Genomic DNA, 19,505 nt, shown 5'->3' on the forward strand with positions numbered 1-19,505 from the left:
TCAGTGCATGTAATTGGCTTGTTCATAATTTCTATTTCTTCCTGGTTCAGTCTTGGAAGATTGAACTTTTCTCAGAATATATCCATTTCTTTCAGGTTGTTCACTTTATTGGCATATAGTTGCTCATAACAGCTTCTTATGATCATTTGTAACCTCTCCTTTCTCATTCCTAATATTATTGATTTGATTCTTCTCCCATTTTTTCTTGATGCATTTGCCTAATTGTTTGTCAATTTTGTTTATCTTCTCAAAGAAGCAGCTTTTAGTTTTATTTGTCTTTACTATTGTTCCTTCCTTTCTTTTTCATTTATTTCTGCTCTGATCTTCAGGCTTTCTTTCCTTCCACTAACTTTGGGTTTGTTTTTTGCCCCTCTTTATCAAATTGTTTTAGGTGTAAATTAGGTTGGCAATTTGATGTTTTCCTTGTTTCTTCCTATAAACTTCCCTTTTAGAACTGCTTTGCTGCATCCTATAGGTTTTGAGTTGTTGTGTTTTCATTGTCATTTGCTTCAAGAATTTGTTGATTTCCCTTTTGATTTATTCAGGATCCAGTCTATTATGTAAAAACATATTGTTTAATCTCCAAGTGTTTGTGTTTTTACTATTTACCCTCTATTTGACATCTATTCTCATAGTATTGTGGTCAGAAAAGATGCTTCATATGATTTCAGTCTTTTAAAATTTACTGAAGTTTGATTTGTGACCCAAGGTATGGTCTTTCCTGGAAAATGTTCCATGCACACTTGAGAAGAAGGTGTATTCTTATGCATTTGGGTGGAAAGTTCTGAAGATATCAATTATGTCCGTTTGGTCTAATGTTTCATGTATGGTTTATGTTTCCTTATTAATTTTCTGTTTTGATGATCTGTCCATTGTTAACATCCCTTACAATGATTGTGTGTTAACATCCCTTACCATTATTTTATTGCTGTCAATTTCCCCTTTTATGTGTGTTAGTTATTGCCTTATGCATTGAGGTGCTTCTATGTTGGGTGCATAAATGTATAGAATTATGTCTTCTTCTTGGATTGATCCCTTCATCATTATATAATGTCCCTTCTCTATTTCATATAATATTCTTTATTTTAAAGTCTGTTTTGTCAGAAATGAGAATTGCCACTTCAACTTCCTTTTGGTTTCCATGTTCATGGAATATGTTTTTCCATCCTTTTAATTTCAGTCTGTATGTGTCTCTAAGTCTGAAGTGGGTCTCTTGTAGACAGCATATATATGGGTCTTGTTTTGTATCCATTCAGCCAATCTGTGTCTTTTGGTTGGAGAGTTTAATCCATTTACATTTAAAGTAATTATTTATATATTACTATTAGCATTTCTCTGTTATAATATAATATAATGCTATATGTTCCAATTAGCATTTTTTAAAGTATTTTGTGTTTCTTGTAGGTCTTTCCTTTGTCTTATGCTTATAGGTCTCTTTAATATTTGTTGTAAATCTGGTTTGGTGGTGCTAAATTCTCTTAACTTCTGTTTGTCTGTAAAGATTTTTAACTTTTCCATCAATGTTGAATGAAATCCTTGCCAAGTAGAGTAATCTTGCTTGTAGATTTTTCCCTTTCAGTACTTTAAATATATCCTGCCATTCCTTTCTGACCTGCAGAGTTTCTGCTGAAAGATCAGCCTTTAATTGAATGGCTTTTCCCTTGTGTGTTACTTGTTGCTTTTCCCTTACTGCTTTTAATATTCTTTCTTTGTTTTTAATCTCTGTTGCTTGGTATGTGTCTCGACGTGTTTCTCCTAGGGTTTCTCCTGTATTGCACTCTGTGCTTCTTGAACTTGATTGGCTATTTCCTTTCCCATGCTGGAAAACTTTTCAACTATAATGTATTCAAAAATGTTCTCAGTGACTTTCTTTTTATCTTTTTCCTCTGGGACCCCTATAACTCAAATGTTGGTGAGGTAAATACTGTCCCAGAGATCTCCAAAGCTCTCCTCAATTCTTTTCATTCTTTTTCTTTTATTCTGCTCATCAGCAACTACTTCCACTATTTACTCTTCCAGCTCACTGTTTCATTTTTTTGCTTCAGTTAATCTATCATTGTTTCCTTCTAGAGAACTTTTTTATTTCCATAATTGTGTTATTCATCTTTGTTGATTTATTCTTTATTTCTTCTATATCCTTGTTTATTGTGTTAATTTCTTGATTGCTTCATGGCATTTTATCCATTCTCTTTTCAAGGTTTTGGAACATGTTTCCTATCATTACTGTGAATTCTTTTTCAGGTATTTTACCTATTCTCCCCTCCCCACGCTTTTTTTTTTTTTTTTTGGTCTTTTGTGCTTCTAGTTTGTTTCTTCACTTGAGCAATATTTTTCTGCCCACCCCTTTCTTTTCTCATTATTGCATTTGATGTCTCCTTTTCTCAGGCTTTCAGGTCGAATTCCTCCTTCTTTTTGGTTTCTGCCTTTGGTGTGTAAGATGGTGCTAGTGGTTTGTTTAGGTTCCTTTTGGTTGTTTTTGTTTGTACTCTGCTGAAAGGAGGTAATTTTTTTTTTTTTCCCCTCTAATGGGCAAGACTTTGTGAGGTGGCAATCTTATTTGCTGATGACTGGGTTTGTGTTTTTATTTTGTTTGTTTTTTGGGTGAGGCATCCTAAACTGGGTGCTGCTGGCAGTTGGGTGATGCCAGGTGTATACAGAAGGAGGCCTTTATGGGAGTTCTCACTAATAAATACTCCCTGGGGTTAGGAGTTTTATGGCAGTCTAGAGTCTTGTCAGTGCTCCCACATCAAGGGCTCTGGGCCTGATCTCTGGCCAGGGAAGTGAGATACCACTGGCGGTTTGTAATGGCATTAAAGGGGATTAAAACAAACACAGTGAAACAAGAAAACAAAATGGAAACCCCATACAAATGGCAAATACAAAATAAGGCATGTATTCACAAAAATAATGGGATATAGACACATGCATTTACATGCAGGGTGGGGAACAAACAGTGTAAAAAAAAAAAAAACAGAAGAAGAAAGTAGAAGAGATTGATCCAGTGAGAAAATGAAAGCAAAAATTATATGAACTAGTTAAAACCAAAACTAACTAAAACCATAAACTGGAAAAAAAAAATCAAAGCCATGTGACAACTGGGGAATAAAGCAAATAAAGCAAAACAGGCTAATAAACATAGTGAGAAAAGGAAGAAAAGAAAGAAAGACTAGAAAAGAAAATTTCAATAGAGGTAGATGAATGTTTATATATATATTGAAGAATAATTTGCCACAGGAAAAGAATAAGAAAAGCAAATGAAAGAATATATGTGGAAAAATAATAAATTTTTTAAAAACTTTGAAAATTAAAAGTAGGAAAAAGTCCATAAAACAATAAAAACCAATGTAGAGGAAGAAGTATTTAAAGGAAATTAAAAGTGTGATTTAAAAAATTTCTCAAAAGCATAAGTAGATTTAATGGTAGCATTAAAATCAACAACTGGAATAACAGGAATAAAAAGGTAAAAACCCAATAGCAACTACTGAATAAGTTAAAATATAAAAATAATAAAATTTTTCTGATGGGCTGTCAGCATCCTTTTCCTCAGTGTGAGTCACAGTCCACCTCACCTCCCTGGGCTGGTCTTTGGACCTATTGTGGGGGCAGCTCAGACTCTAATCTGGTCTCACATCTGCCAGTGCTCGTGTTTTTTGTTTCTCAGGAACTCTATATATTCCATAAATAGAAAGTCTGCCTACTTGATCATGTGGATTCAATCTTCAGCTTGTACCACTGGTGTGAATGTTTTGGTTCTATTCTTAACCACCTGCCCCTGGATTTCACTTGTGGTTTTATCTCCACCTGTGCATGTGAGTCTTCTACAGGAGTTTGCTTCTGAGGCTCACTTGGACGACTTGTGTGTGCCCCATGGAGGACCAAATGAGGAAGTGGTGCAGTTGCTTGGATTGCAGGGGCCCTGGCAGTACCAGGTACTAAGGGAAGCCATTGGCTATGACAGCAGGAAATATGAGGCCCTTAGGGCTTTTTGCAGCCTCTGGCTGCTCTGTCCTTGTGGGATTGAGCTAGGGAGTGACACAGGAGCTTGGATAATAGGGACCCTGGCAACACCAGATACAAAGCTGGTGGCTATCGTCAGGAGTTTTGTGACTATTCGGGACTTTTCTAGCTTCTGACAGCTCTGCCCAGTGAGGATTGAGTATGGAGGTGACACAGCTGCTTGAATTATGGGAACCCTGGCAGTGCTAAAAGTGCAAGGAAACCAACTGACTCAGCTGCAGGAGCGATGACCCTATTAGAGTCTTTTCCTAGCTTCTGGCATCTGGCCATCAGAGGGCCTCTTTGGCTGGTCCTTCCCTGTTGCTTGGCCCCTTCAGCCGCTTACAGGGCCCCACACTTGGGGTAATTGTCTGTTGTTTATCTCATCAGGGACATAAAGATCACCCTGGCTGGGGTCCCTCTGTGTTGCTTTGCACATCAGGTCCTTAGAGGGCCACCCTCCCTGGGTTGTTTCAGCTGTCTGGTGCTGATGTGTTCAGACAGAGAGGCTGCAGAGATCGCTCTATTGTCTGTGTGTGACTCAGCAGTATCACCCTTCCTCCAGGTTAGCTGGCTTTCCTTCAGAAGCATTTTCCACTGCAATCTTCTCCATCAGGTTCCCTCACAGCATCTCCCTTCAGTCAACAGTAGACCTTGCCCTGGGATTGTTTTCCAATCTCTATGTTCCAGCTCCAAACTACAGCACTTTCTAGGGGACTTGAATCCTTGTCTGGTGTGGGTACAGCTGTGGCAAGGATTGTCTGTGTGATCCTCATTCCATTCAGACTCTCACAGATCTGCTGCTTCACTCTCCAACAGCCTCAATGCTTCACCTCTGTCGCAAACATTTGCCCTCCCGTGCAGCTCTGTGCCCATTCATCCAACCCCAGCTGCAGATCCAGTTCTACTCACTCTCCTTTTTTTCCTGCTGACACACTGTGGTTGTGCCGCCCATGGACCATAAACGTCACCATGGATACGTCAACTACAGTGTTGAATGCATAGGTTTAGCCAGGAGATGTACATGTGAGATTATCATTCTGTAAATGATGACATCAGATTGGAAATGAATGTAGAATGAAAATAGAAAAGAGCTCAAGACTGAGTCCTGAAGCTTCCAACACTGAGGCGTCTGACGAAAGAAGAATAGATGGCAAAGTGGACAGAAAGAAAGGAGAACCCAGAGAATTTAGGGTAAAAAAATGTCAGAATGAATGATTCATAGTTGTGGACAGAAGAACATGATATAATAGCAAGGAATAATAAAATGACTAACAGTAATTCCTGTGGAATCACCCAGAAATTGTTCTATATCCAATTCCACCATTATCTAACTATATCTAAGAGCAACGACCTATTTGAAGTTTGTTCACACCTCTGAATCTGTACAATGATTTAATATTTACAAATGTTCAAATATTTCAAAAGATTTTTTAGTTATTAAAATAAGTTATTCATGTAAGCATCTTGTCATAATGTCTACCATACAGTTTATTCAAGGAAAGTGTAATCTAATTACATTAGAATAGTTACACTAATGAATATTTCTAATTCAGTTAATAAGTCAGGTTAAAAGACAAGATGTGGTGGATTTGGCTACATGGAGGCCAACAATAATTGTAACAGAGACAGTTTCAGATGGAATAGACAGGGGAAAATCTACTTACAGCCTGCTAAATAAATTATTAGTAAGAAATGCAATACAGCATGATTACATAACTCTTTCAAAAGGCTTGGTTGTGGCAGAGAACAAGAGGTTCAGGATCTATTGCTCGGTGGATTATGTATTGTTTTAATGGGAAAGATGAGAGTGTAATGAACGTTGAAGAGGATGAGCCTTGAGGGAAGCAGCAAAGACTGACCACAGGCTCCCTGTGAAAGAGGTGGGAGAGGAACCAGCAGTTTTGAGAAAGTCCTGGACTTGGTGACAACTGGATTCTTTGCATCTTCCTGTCAGGAGAAGGAAGGAAAATGGGTGTGTAAATACAATGCTGGAGAGAAGCAGGTGCTGATGGTTCCTCTTCTCATTTCAGGAAGGAGACAAAGTCATGTGAGACTGAATGGTGCATGGGGGAAGGAGGAGAAGGAACACTGGGCAGTGTAGAAAAGACTGAGCACAGAGATTTCATATAGATACATAGAGGGAGCTTGTTATAGAAATGGGCCAGGCTTGTTCAACAGTGTCCAGAGCCCAGGTAGTTTCAGTTTTCAGGCTGTAGGCAAGCATCTAATATGTGCCAGAAGTAAGCTAAGAGAAAATTGTGAAAGATACAGTGGCGGCCACTGGTTTGCCTTTCAAGAGCTTTCATGCCAGTATGAAAAAAAGAAAAAAAAAAGATGAAATAAAATAAATAATTAACCAAAAAGTAAAAATATTTCTATTCTATTGTTCCAATAAATGTATTCTAAGAACAAAAGAATCCAAGTGCTTAGAAAGTAGGAGGGACTGTGGGTCAAGTTTATGTAGGAAGACGTCTATGCAAAGAAAGCCTGGAAACCACTCGTCAGCAGAGACACTTGCCTTTGCAGCAGCTGAGGCAGCAAAGCAATTGACTTATTTTAGAAAAGATTGATTATTTTAGTAAAGAATCTGCCTGCAATGCAGGAGACTTGGGTTCGATCGCTGGGTCAGGAAGATCTCTTGGAGAAGGGAATGGCATCCCACTGCAGTATTCTTGCCTCAAGAATTCCACAGACAGAGGAGTATGGTGGGCTATAGTCCATGGGATCAAAAATAATCAGACATGCCTGAGAGACCACACTTTCCCTTTCAAAATTTCTGAGCCACCTGACAGTACTATATCTACCTGCATTGCAGGAGACCTGGATTGGATCCCTGGGTCGGGAAGATCCCCTAGAGAAAGGAAAGTCTAACTACTGCAATATTCTCACCTGAAGAATTCCATGCAATTTTGGCAGGCTGCAGTCCATTGGATCACAAAGAGATAGACACAAGTGAGCTACTAACAATTCTAAGTAAAGGCAAAGGCTTTTAAGATGATCATGTCATTTTTACAGTCACTGTTTGTAAAGAAAGCAGTTAGAAAACAGCCTAATATTAAGATCTTTTTTTCTTAAGGCAGCACTTTACATAGTAGGATAAAATAGGAATTTTATGTAAGTTTCCAGTGGTCATGTATGGATGTGAGAGTTGGACTGTGAAGAAAGCTGTGCACCAAAGAATTGATGCTTTTGAACTGTGGTGTTGGAGAAGACTCTTGAGAGTCCCTTGGACTGCAAGAAGATCCAGCCAGTCCATCCTAAAGATCAGCCCTGGGTGTTCTTTGGAAGGAATGATGCTAAAGCTGAAACTCCAGTACTTTGGCCACCTCATGCGAAGAGTTGACTCATTGGAAAAGACTCTGATGCTGGGAGGGATTGGGGACAGGAGGAGAAGGGGACGACAGAGGATGAGATGGCTGGATGGCATCACCGACTGGATGGACGTGTGTTTGATTGAACTCCGGGAGTTGGTGATGGACAGGGAGGCTGGTGTGTCGCTATTCATGGGGTTGCAGAGTCGGACATGACTGAGCGACTGAACCGAACTCAACTGAACTGAAGCACAATATATGTAAACAAAGTCACATACCGTTAGAAATATTGCTATGTGGAAGTTTGGAATACAACTTTAGGAAAGGAATCCCAATGGTTCTCATCAAGAGTAACCTCACAGCTAGGCTACAAAACTCAACAGTAAAACAAAAGCAGAAATAAATTTATTGATTTTGGGGGGAGGGAGCATTACTTTTAAAACTAGTTAGCTTCTATATAATTTTATGATAATATTTGAAGACTATTAGATAGTCCTTCTTTTGGGTGAGATTCTAATTCTTAAATTCCAGTTTTGAAGTTTATAAATTATTGAGCAATAGGAGATTCCAAATAAGAATAATGAAAATTTTGATAATATGTAGCAATCCCTGGTGGCTCAGATGTAAAGAAACTGCCTGTGGTGCGGATCCCTGGGTTAGGAAGATCCCCTAGAGAAAGGAATGAATTACTCCCTTCAGTATTCTTGCCTGGAGAATTCCACGGACAGAGGAGCCTGGCCAGCTGTACTCCATGGGGTCACAAAGGGTCAGACACAACTGGGTGACTAATCCACACTCAGCAATGTCACAAATTTCATAGATTTTACACATTTTCAATGATAAGTTTACACATTTTTTAAAATGAATCAGAATAATTAAGCGGATATTAATAGTTAAGCTCATTTATGGGTACAATAAGATTAGATGTCTGTGTTGTCCCATATATAATCAAGACATCTAGAATATGCCTATGTGACCTTGAACATGTTTACTCATTTTGTTTCATGTTTCAGTTTGATTTCTACACTTGTAGATAAAATTAAGTGATTTTTAATGTACCTGTAACTCAAATACAAGAGAAATGTCTCTCTTGTGTGTTCTAGTTTTCCAGTTATATTTTTATAATACCATTTTTTCATTTGTATTCAATTTAAAAATTGTGTCTTTTTTTTTATTCTGAGAGAATATTTATACATTTTGAGACCAAAAAAGCAGCATTATATTTTGTAAATGTCAGTGATAAAATCAGATCCAGTATTAACAAGTTGACTTTACAAATAAATTATCAGGACATATATGTTGCTGCTCAATACCTTAATATTTCTCAAAAGTCCCAGATGAGTGCAGAGGGTGTATAAAACCTAACATGTAATGTTTTTCAAGGAAGAGCATTAATGTGCATTAATGTATGTCCTCTGTGTATGCAGTACCCAGCACCTCATTTTATGTGACACAAATAATATTTATCTTCCAATGGTTAAATATTCTCACTCATTATTTATCTTTTTCGATAGAAAGAGAATGCAGTATTCCTGAAATGGATACATATTTAAATGCTTATCCCAGGAAAGAAACATTTGAAGTTGGAGATGTGCTGAAATTCTCCTGCAGCCAAGGTCGAATTATGGTTGGAGCAGATTCAGTTCAGTGCTACCACTTTGGATGGTCCCCTAGACTTCCAACGTGTAAAGGTAAATATTTATCTGACAGTTGCTGGAGCAAGAATTGGGATTTCAGATAATAATCTTTTTATTTCCCTCCTTTAATTTTCTGTCCACTTCAAGTGCATCTGGAGTCTAATGCATTAAGGCAGAGATATACCCACCAAGGTGGAGAAGGAAATGGCAACCCACTCCAGTATTCTTGCCTGGATAATCCTGGAGACATAGAAGCCTGGTGGGCTGCTGTCTATGGGGTTGCACAGAGTAGGACACGACTGAAGCAACTTAGCAGCAGCATACTCACCAAGGACATGTGCTGGGTAGCAGATACCTCAGATTTCCTTCTTTAAGAAATTGGCCTCCAGGAGCTTCTTGGAATATGTGGTGGAGATTCCACAGCAATGCATGAGGCACCTGACACTGGCAGGATTTCTTGTTAGTTTTCCTTTTTCCTGCAGTTCTACTATTAATATTGGAGAGAAAATCATGATGGTGTGATCACTAATCTAGAGCCAGACTTCCTGGAATGTGAAGTCAAGTGGGCCTTAGAAAGCATCACTATGAACAAAGCTAGTGGAGGTGATGGCATTCCAGGGGAGCTGTTTCAAATCCTGAAAGATGATGCTGTGAAAGTGCTGAACTCAATATGCCAGCAAATTTGGAAAACTCAGCAGTGGCCACAGGACTGGAAAAGGTCAGTTTTCATTCCAATCCCAAAGAAAGGCAATGCCAAAGAATGCTCAAACTACCACACAATTGCACTCATCTCACATGCTAGTAAAGTAATGCTCAAAATTCTCCAAGCCAGGCTTCAGCAATACGTGAACCGTGAACTTCCTGATGGTCAAGCTGGTTTTAGGAAAGGCAGAGGAACCAGAGATCAAATTGCCAACATCTGCTGGATCATGGAAAAAGCAAGAGAGTTCCAGAAAAACATCTATTTCTGCTTTCTTGACTATGCCAAAGCCTTTGACTGTGTGGATCACAATAAACTGTGGACAACTTTAAAAGAGATGGGAATACCAGACCACCTGACCTGCCTCTTGAGAAATCTGTATGCAGGTCAGGAAGCAACAGTTAGACCTGGATATAGAACAACAGACTGGTTCCAAATAGGAAAAGGAGTACATCAAGGCTGTATATTGTCATTCTGCTTATTTAACTTATATGAAGAGGACATCATGAGAAACGCTGGATTGGAAGAAACACAAGCTGGAATCAAGATTGCCAGGAGAAATATCAATCACCTCAGATATGCAGATGACCCCACCCTTATGGCAGAAAGTGAAGAGGAACTCAAAAGCCTCTTGATGAAAGTGAAAGAGGAGAGTGAAAAAGTTGGCTTAAAGCTCAACATTCAGAAAATGAAGATCATGGCATCTGGTCCCATCACTTCATGGGAAATAGATGGGGAAACAGTGGAAATAGCGTAAGACTTTATTTTTTTGGACTCCAAAATCACTGCAGATGGTGGCTGCAGACGTGAAATTAAAAGACGCTTATTCCTTGGAAGAAAAGTTATGACCAACCTAGATAGTATATTCAAAAGCAGAGACATTACTTTGCTGACTAAGGTCCATCTAGTCAAGGCTATGGTTTTTCCAGTAGTCATGTATGGATGTGAGAGTTGGGCTGTGAAGAAGGCAGAGCACTGAAGAATTGATGCTTTTAAACTGTGGTGTTGGAGAAGACTCTTGAGAGTCCCTTGGACTGCAAGGAGATCCAACTAGTCCATTCTGAAAGAGATCAGCCCTGGGATTTCTTTGGAGGGTATGATGCTAAAGCTGAAACTCCAGTACTTTGGCCACCTCATGCGAAGAGTTGACTCACTGGAAAAGACTGTGATGCTGGGAGGGATTGGGGGCAGGAGGAGAAGGGTGCGACAGAGGATGAGATGGCTGGGGCATCCCTGACTCGATGGACGTGAGTCTGAGTGAACTCTGGGAACTGGTGATGGACAGGGAGGCCTGGTGTGCTGCAATTCATGGGGTCGCAAAGAGTCAGTCACAACTGAGTGACCGAACTGAACTGAACTTACATCTAGTGTCTGCAAGTATGTCTAAAGAGTGTTCAAGTAACTTAAAGTCAATTCAGTCACAGTATCAAATCATATGAATCAAAGTTAAACTGTTCAAATGCTTCTCTCAAATGATATTTTTTTTCAAAAAGATTTCATACAGTGTTTCTGTGGAATAAATGTATTGCTATGTTTGCTATGATATTTACAGTCATACCTGTGTTGAGTAACTGGTTTGCATATTTATTTACATGTCTGGATAATGAACATGCATTCTGAGCATACATAGACTTCAATATGGTAGTTCAAGAAGAGTAACAGAATTAGTAAACACGAGTCTGCTGTAAACACTATTCTTTTTTCATTGTTTAAGAATGCTAAAGTAAATTATATAACAAATAAAAGATCATTTAGCGAAATAAATTTCTGCATTAGCTGGGTTTTTCAGTCATAAGACAGACAATGTAACCATAATTTATGCAATATTTCTACAGTAAGGAAAGTAAAATCGTGTGCTCCACCTCCTCAACTTCTCAATGGAAAAGGGAAAGAAATACACAAAGAAGAATATGCACATAATGAGGTCGTGGAATATGCTTGCAACTCCAGATTTCTGATGAAGGGTTCTCATAAAATTCAGTGTGTTGATGGAAGATGGACAGCTTTACCTGTGTGTATTGGTAATGTATTAAAAATAGTAATATTTAAAGGTAAATCACTACTCTTATTTGTATTCATATACACATTTAAATAATATTTTAAAGACGAACATATTTTTGTGGATTTTCAGAGGAGGAGCGTACCTGTGGAGATATACCTGACCTTGATCACGGCGATATCAAGCCTTCTGTCCCTCCCTATCACCATGGAGACTCGGTAGAGTTCAGTTGCAGAGAAGCATTTACAATGATTGGACCCAGATTTATTACGTGTATTAGTGGAGAGTGGACCCAGCCTCCTCAGTGCATTGGTCAGAATACACATCTCAAATTGACCTTTAGTATTTGCAGCCATACTGTTGAAATTTAGAGTTATCCTTGAAAATGTCAGATCTTAAATTATAATGATCCCAAACAGTTGATTTTTATAGTTCAGTATGTGTCTAAAGAGGAAAAATATAAATAGCAGTAGAATTTTATCCATCTTTCTGTCCTGATATTAACATTGTTTATTTTGACAAGTGTGAAGCTAAATCTTACTGATAGTTGCTCATGCGATTAAAATGGGAGTACTAATTACCAGGAAAATACAACTATCATTGCAGAAATGCCATTTTTGCTTTTATATGATACTCTTTCTTTTAGAACATTTGAAATCAGGAATTACAGTTGAGGAAAATACCCATTTAATACATTTCTGTAGGAATCTTGCCTCTCTCAAGCTTCTAACAATGATTATTTCTCTGTCTGTTTCAAATTCTGCAAAGAGAATTTACTGTGCTGAGGAGGGTGGGCTCAAGCCCTCCCTGCTAGTAGGTAACTCTGTCATGGGAGGCACTTGGGTGGGGCCAGGAACCTGCCCTGACACATTTCCCTGTAAGAGACTCATCCTGACTTTTTGATGACCAAGTCTTTGATGACTGACCAGGAGAATCAATGTTAGCTGCCTTCTTTCATTTTCTCTTGAAATCGACTTTTTCCTGGAGTTTTCCTGGGGTCTGCATTCAAAGAGAGCCCTGGATGTCCAGGCCTATTAGCTCATTATATTTCTAGTCATTAATTATTCCAAGAAGAAGTTAGGGCTTTGGCTCAGGCCCTGAGTGAGGGCAAGGGACTGATAGCTGTTTTCTTTGCTGACAGTATGTCGAAAGACCCACACTCAAAAGACCAGTTGACAGATGGGAGACATTTAGTAGGAATTTGTTTAGTTAAATAGTAATATTTTTGCTGATTAATCCCTACAATTTTATGAACACATTCCTGTCCTAGGTATTGCCAGTTCTTCAAAACCAAACCTCATCTTTGTTCTCTTCTATCTCCTCAAATGACCTCACCTCATTTAACTTTTCATTCTACCTAATGCCAAAATGCTTGGAAAATTATTACTCTTCTGACCTCAGAGTTTTCCTTGCAAAGGTTAGTCCTCTACCTGTATTCAGTTTGCTATAGTCCCCCTTTGCTATAACAGACCTTATTCCAGTTTTCTTCTCTCAAGGTTTATTTTGTAACTCTGCCTAACCTAGCTCGTCTTCCTGCTATGCTTCTTTTCTCCTAATAAAATCAGTCTGCTTTCCTTCCAGAAACCAGTCCATCACAGGATGAGGTCCGCAGCCACTATTTCTCCTTTTGAGTATACATCTTCCTTTGGCCACCATTCCTTGAAGAATACTACTGGTTTTATGTCACTCAACACCCTGAACAAAACTTAAAAACAGGGCTAATTCTCAAGCCTTTATTGTATTTTCAATTCACCTTGTAGTTTTATTCTTTCAGAGTTTCATTTTGAAATAGTCACTTTTCTTTGACTACCTACTTGACTTTTCCTGATTTTATTCATTTCACTTAAACCTTATCATTAACAAATCATTAACATACACTGCCAAAGACCTATATGGATATTTTGTCAAATTCAAAAAGAACTTCCACCTGCATTGAAATTATGAAATAGGTATATATATATATATAAAGGTATGGGTATAGGTATATATATATATATATATATAGGTATATATATATATATATAAAGCTTTTTAAGTCCATATTTAACTTATCCTGGAGCTAGGAAAAATTGTTATCATTGTTTCATATTGCATTATAATGATCTGATATATAACATAGTGGTTCAAAGACTCTAAGTATACATACAAGATAGGTTGTAACTTTAAGTACCCATCTTCTTATTTCAAGTGTTTATTTATTTTTGGTGTCAGGTAAAAGATTTGCTTAAAAGTTAAGATTCTATGCAAAACACCTTGGATGTAGTTTTCTTATTATGTTTCATTACATTTCTTGAAAAAACATTTATAAAGTAGCAACTTGGTATGCTTTGTCCACAGAAAATTGTTTTTATTTTATTGTTTTAAGATTGTGAATTACAAACAATGCAGAGATGCTTAAGGTCAACACGCAAATTATATGAACATTTGCACAGATTTCAAGTTTGGGACCAAATTTATTCATGTGATAACTATTCGCTATGTAGATCATCAAAAAGGCAGAAATCTTTAAGATGGGTATTTTCTCTGAAATTTCAAAAGAAAGACTGGACGCAAGACTCAGGCTCATGTATAATTTTTCATCTCATGAAATTTGATCAGAAAGAACTTGGCTGGTGGAATTTGTAGGCATAAATTCTATCATCATTATTTTATTCACTCCATAGCTATTTTGTTTGTTTATTTATTTATTACTTTACAATATTGTATTGGTTTTGCCATACTTAGCTATTTGGTTCTTTAGAATTAGTCTTTTCAAGAGAATGTTTTCATTTTATAGCAACAGATGAACTTAAGAAGTGTAAAGGGTCAACATTATTTCCACCTGAGGGAAAACCAGCACATACGATTGAATATGACCATAACACCAACAAAAGTTACCGATGTCGAGGAAAATCAGAACACAAACACTCAATCTGTATAAATGGAGAATGGGATCCTAAAGTAGACTGCAAAGAAGGTAATCTCTTGTCCATAATGTTTTAAAAAATGTATCCTATATCTCTCTAACTTGTAAAAATAGTATCTTTGTCTGCTTCAAGGAAATTTAGCTATTTATCATTCCAAATATTTTCCATCTGCAAGGTAATTTAGAAGCTAATCAAAATACTGTGTCTAAATATTAATTGTATAATGTGCCTTAGTCAGCTATGTGACAAACCACTCAGAGACTTTGTGACTTTAAATTACCATCTGGGCTATAGGTGTGCTCATTTCTATGGGAAAGCCATTGTTTCTGATTTTGTGTATTACACATAAATGTACTTATGCTTATGCTGAACTATTATGCATTTATCAGCGTATCTATATGTATCAATCTATTTATCTATTTATATATATGTATCTATCTAGTCATCTGTTTCTCTATTTGTTTAACTATCTTGAAAAGACTTGAGACATATTTACCTGATGAATTCCAGTTAAATAGGTTCATTTCAATTTTCTACTTTTAATATCTGTTTCTCTTCTCTGACTCTATGACATCTTGACTCCCTATCCTCAATATGTTTACCAATTTCTACAAGACTAGAATATCTATAAAGTTTCAAATCAATAGAAAACCAGGTCTACTGTCTAATATTCAACCTCATGATTCATCCTTTTATAAAGATCCTAATATAAAAATCATACAACAATAAAGCTGTATTAATGGAAAATAAATTATTTAGAAGAGCATAACTATTTGGGAATTAAACAAGCTTCTAAATAACTGCCATGCCGATACATAATGTACATTGTATATTATGGGCTTCCTTGGTAGTTGAGCTGGTAAAGAATCCCCCTGCCATGCAGGAGACCCCAGTTCAATTTCTAGATCAGGAATATCCCCTAGAGAAGAATTAGGCTGCCCACTCCAGAATTCCTGAGTTTCCCTGGTAGATCAGTCTACAATCTGCTTGCAGTGGGCGGGGTGGGGGTGGGGGGGACCTGGGTTCAATCCCTGTATTGTGAAGATCCCATGAAGGCAACCCACTCCTGTATTCTTGCCTGGAGAAGCCCCAAGAACAAAGGAGCCTGGCAGGTTGCAGACCATGGCATCACAAAGAGTGGGACCTGACCGAGTGGCTAAGCACAGCATTGTATATTAATCATTATATATTTATGATTGCTTGGTCCTTGTGAATTAACTTTTTTAGAATTATAAAATATTTCTTAATATTTGACATGCACCTTGTCTGGAAGTCTATATTAGCTTATTAAAGATAGTTAAATTAAAACAATTTATTATTTCATATGATGAAGGAATTCTCAACAAATTTCAAGGAATTCACGTTTATGAATTATTCTAAATTAATATCAAGTATAAAATTAAAAGAGCTTGCTACACAGCTTCATCTTTAAGGAAACGAATAACATCTACAGGTAGTGAAGTACATATGTTCTACAGTTTCTTCTAGAAACTATAATTTTATGTGAGTATATTTAAGTATGTTATCTGTCTCATGTTAACATTTGAGGATTGCATAAAGTACGAGTTGATTTTTTATGGGTGGATTGTCAATTATTTTAAGAATATGTGTGGAAAAGCCGTTGAAATGAAAAATCAGTTAACGATGAAAGTGTTGATTTATTTCTGAGCTTTCTATTTAGTCATTTAACTATCTTCATTGCTGCCAAATTACCTTTGTAACTAGCTTTTTAGCAGGCTGAAAGTCTCATAATAGTCTCTAAGTATGTTCTTCTCACTCAATATAACTTTAGTTATTTTGGTTTTGAACATAGAAATTTCAGGGGAAACTTACAAATTTTGATAAAATATTGGGTTGTATATCGAACGGGATGACTTTGTGATGAGAAACGAATTGTGGACAATTGGCTTCCTTACCATATTGAATTTTGAATTCATAAACATGATATGTCTCTATTTACTTCTGCTTCAATTTTTCCAGACATACGAATAGGCTCCCCTGGGGGCTTAGACAGTAAAGAATCTGCCTGCAATTCAGGAGACCCGGGTTCAGTCCCTGAGTAGGGAAGATTCCCTGCAGAAGGGAATGGCTACCCACTCCAGTATTCTTGCCTGGAGAATCCCATGGACAGAGAAGCCTGGCAGGCTGCAGTCCATAGGGTTGCAGAGAGTTGGACACGACTGAGCACACGTGAGATCTGATATGCAGTTTGCTTCTTCAAAAAATTCCCTTGATGAAGAATTCAATTTCTTTAATAGGGAGTATGCTATTCATATTTTCTACATTGTCTTATCAGTGTGTGAAAGTTGCATTTTTCAAGAAATAACTATTTTACCTAACTTATGAAATTGATTGATGGAAAAACATTTCTAATAGTCATTTAACATTCTATTTTTCTTCTAATCCTATAGTATATTTGGTAATATCACCTCCTTCATTTTTGGTATTGAGAGTTGTTCCCTCCTTCATTTTGTGAATAAAGTTTTGTTTTTCAACATTATCATTTTCAAATTAACATTTTAAACACACTCAGCTTCTTCCATTTCCTCTCTTGTCTAATTTTTACCTTGTTAATATTCATGATTTTTAACTTTCTTAATTTTCTGTTTTCTATTAATCTTTCTCAATTTTTTCTCTCTTGTGGACTTAATTTTCCTTTTTTCTGATTGCTTCATTGTAATTTTGCTCTCATTTTTTAAGATAAAAATGAAAACATTGATTCAAACCATCCTGTTTTTCAAATCTAAACCTGTAAAACTACCTTTTTTTACTTCTAAGTATTGCTTTACCTGTGTAAAACTACCTTTGTTCACTTCTAAGCATTGCTTTACCTGTGCCTCAAAAATATATAAATATATATCAATTTTATTTTCAATTAACTGCATGTGAAATATTTTCTAATCTTCCTAGTGGCTTCTTTGATGTAACAGTTGTTTAGAAATGTGTTGTTTAATTCTCACATGTTTATGGTTTTCTAAATAATTCATTCTCCATTAACAGTAATACTGTGGTATGATTTTTATCTAGAGAGCTGCATATATTTATTGTACACAATTTGATGATTATCATCGTTGATTACATAGATAATTTGTTCTTATTGATTTCTAATCTAATTCCCTTGTCATAGAACACACTGTAAATTTTTAATATTTTAAATGTTATTCTTTGTTGCACAGCATATTGTCTATCTTTGTGATGTTTCTATTTCATATGAAGTATATGCATATTCTAGTTTCTGGATCAGGTTAACTTGTTCATAGTGTTCTAAAATGTCCCTATGTCTTAAAATAGCTTTTTCTAGTTGTTCTATCCATCAGAGTAGGAAGGCTCTCAGAATTGCTAAAAAGGGGTGTGGATTTGTCTATTTCTTCTTTCAGTTCTGCCCATCTTTGCTTCATGTATTTTGATATATTCTTGGGTACATTATATATTTATAATGGCTTAGTCCTTGTGAATTACCTTTTTAATATTTATAAAATAGGTCTTCATAGTTTTCATAATATCCCTTCTTGGGAAGTCCACATTAATTTATTGAAATATAGATAATTAATTAAAAACACCCGATTATTTTCATGTGATAAAAGAATTCCTAATCAGTTTCATGATATGTGTCCTCAAATTATTCTCTATAAATTAAAAGCAATTGTAAATTAAAAGAAAGCTAGCTAAACAACTTATTCACCCATATCACAAAACTTGAAAATTAAAAAAAAAATTCTGTGATTTACTGGCAGAAACTATGTTAAATTAAGTAAAATGAAAACAGTATACTTTGGAATCCATGGTATACAGCAAAAAAACAAAGATATGTATAGATTAAAACTTGCTTTACAAAATGAAGGTACTTAAGTAATAGGTAGTACAATCTAGAATCTAGAAAAGAACATACATCCAAAGAGCATAGAAGGAAAGAAAAACTAAAATTAAAATGTCAATTTTTATAATAAGCTAAGAAGTATAAGTAGCTGATTTGCAAAATATTCAGTTTATGGGGAATTGTAGTGTATAAACTAAGTTTTGCAAGACTTTTAACAAATTAAATTAGGACAAAAATCAACATAAAACATTAAATATAAAAGAAAATGAATTCTTGAAAATGCATTGATAGAAATGTCAAAATAGTTGAAACAGAAATAAGAGAAATATTTTTGATGAAACATAAAAGATTCCAAGTCTTTCCTGGTGACTCTGATGGTAAAGAATCCACCCGAGTTGCAGGAGACCTCGGTTCGATTCTTGTGTTGGGAAGATCCACTGGAGGAGGGCAAGGCAACCCACTCCGTATTCTTGCCTGGAGAAGCCAGAATCCCCATGGACAAAGGAGCCTGGCAGATTAGAGTCCATGGGGTCACGAAGAGTCTGACATGACTGAGTGAGTAAGCACAACACAGCACAAAAAAATACTCCTATTGACTTAGATCAGAATAGAAAATCTGATGATATTACTATGTATTCAGTCAAATATTTCCCTGAATTTAATACAAAATGTTGGATCCCTGGAAGGATTTATGAGTTTCCAGCCTATACTTGCATAGTGTTTCTAATGAAATAGAAATGAAGTATGACAGGAGAAAGCAAAACCAAGGAGTCATAGAGGGCTCCAAATTCTTCCAGGTGTATTCATGCAGTCTTCCCTCAGTTGAGCAGAACAAGCTTTGTCTTCAGATTATGAATTGGATATTTAGGTATCTCTATTTGATGGACTCAGACAGTCTACAGAGGGATCCTTTATACCCTCTGGTCACGTAGAAAAAGCCAGGCGTGCTAATCCGTTAAAGAAGGTTCATTCATCTATGTATATATCATTGAACAGTGCAGGCTAGCTAGTGAATTGTACCTCCAGGAGAGTACTCTACTGTAAACAATACACTCTAAATCCCACTGAACATATCTAACTTACCTTGTTCAAGAATCAGCATCAAATTAATGTTATTAACTAAATGTAGTTTCTCA

At 36.5% G+C, this 19,505-nt stretch overlaps 1 protein-coding gene across 1 annotated transcript in view; it reads left to right on the top strand.

Moving 5' to 3' along the window:
• The window catches only part of LOC108637766 (complement factor H-like), a 62,725-nt gene that overhangs the window by 14,203 nt on the left and 29,017 nt on the right, over positions 1 to 19,505 (top strand). Inside the window, exons 2-5 of the mRNA XM_018060123.1 lie at positions 8,825 to 9,001; positions 11,483 to 11,668; positions 11,779 to 11,958; positions 14,423 to 14,602. Coding sequence (XP_017915612.1) covers positions 8,848 to 9,001; positions 11,483 to 11,668; positions 11,779 to 11,958; positions 14,423 to 14,602 — 700 coding nt within the window. The 5' untranslated portion in view covers positions 8,825 to 8,847. The remainder of the gene's footprint in view (positions 1 to 8,824; positions 9,002 to 11,482; positions 11,669 to 11,778; positions 11,959 to 14,422; positions 14,603 to 19,505) is intronic.

This window comes from Capra hircus, chromosome 16 (genome assembly GCF_001704415.2).
Source record: "Capra hircus breed San Clemente chromosome 16, ASM170441v1, whole genome shotgun sequence".
NCBI classification, from domain to species: Eukaryota; Metazoa; Chordata; class Mammalia; order Artiodactyla; family Bovidae; genus Capra; species Capra hircus.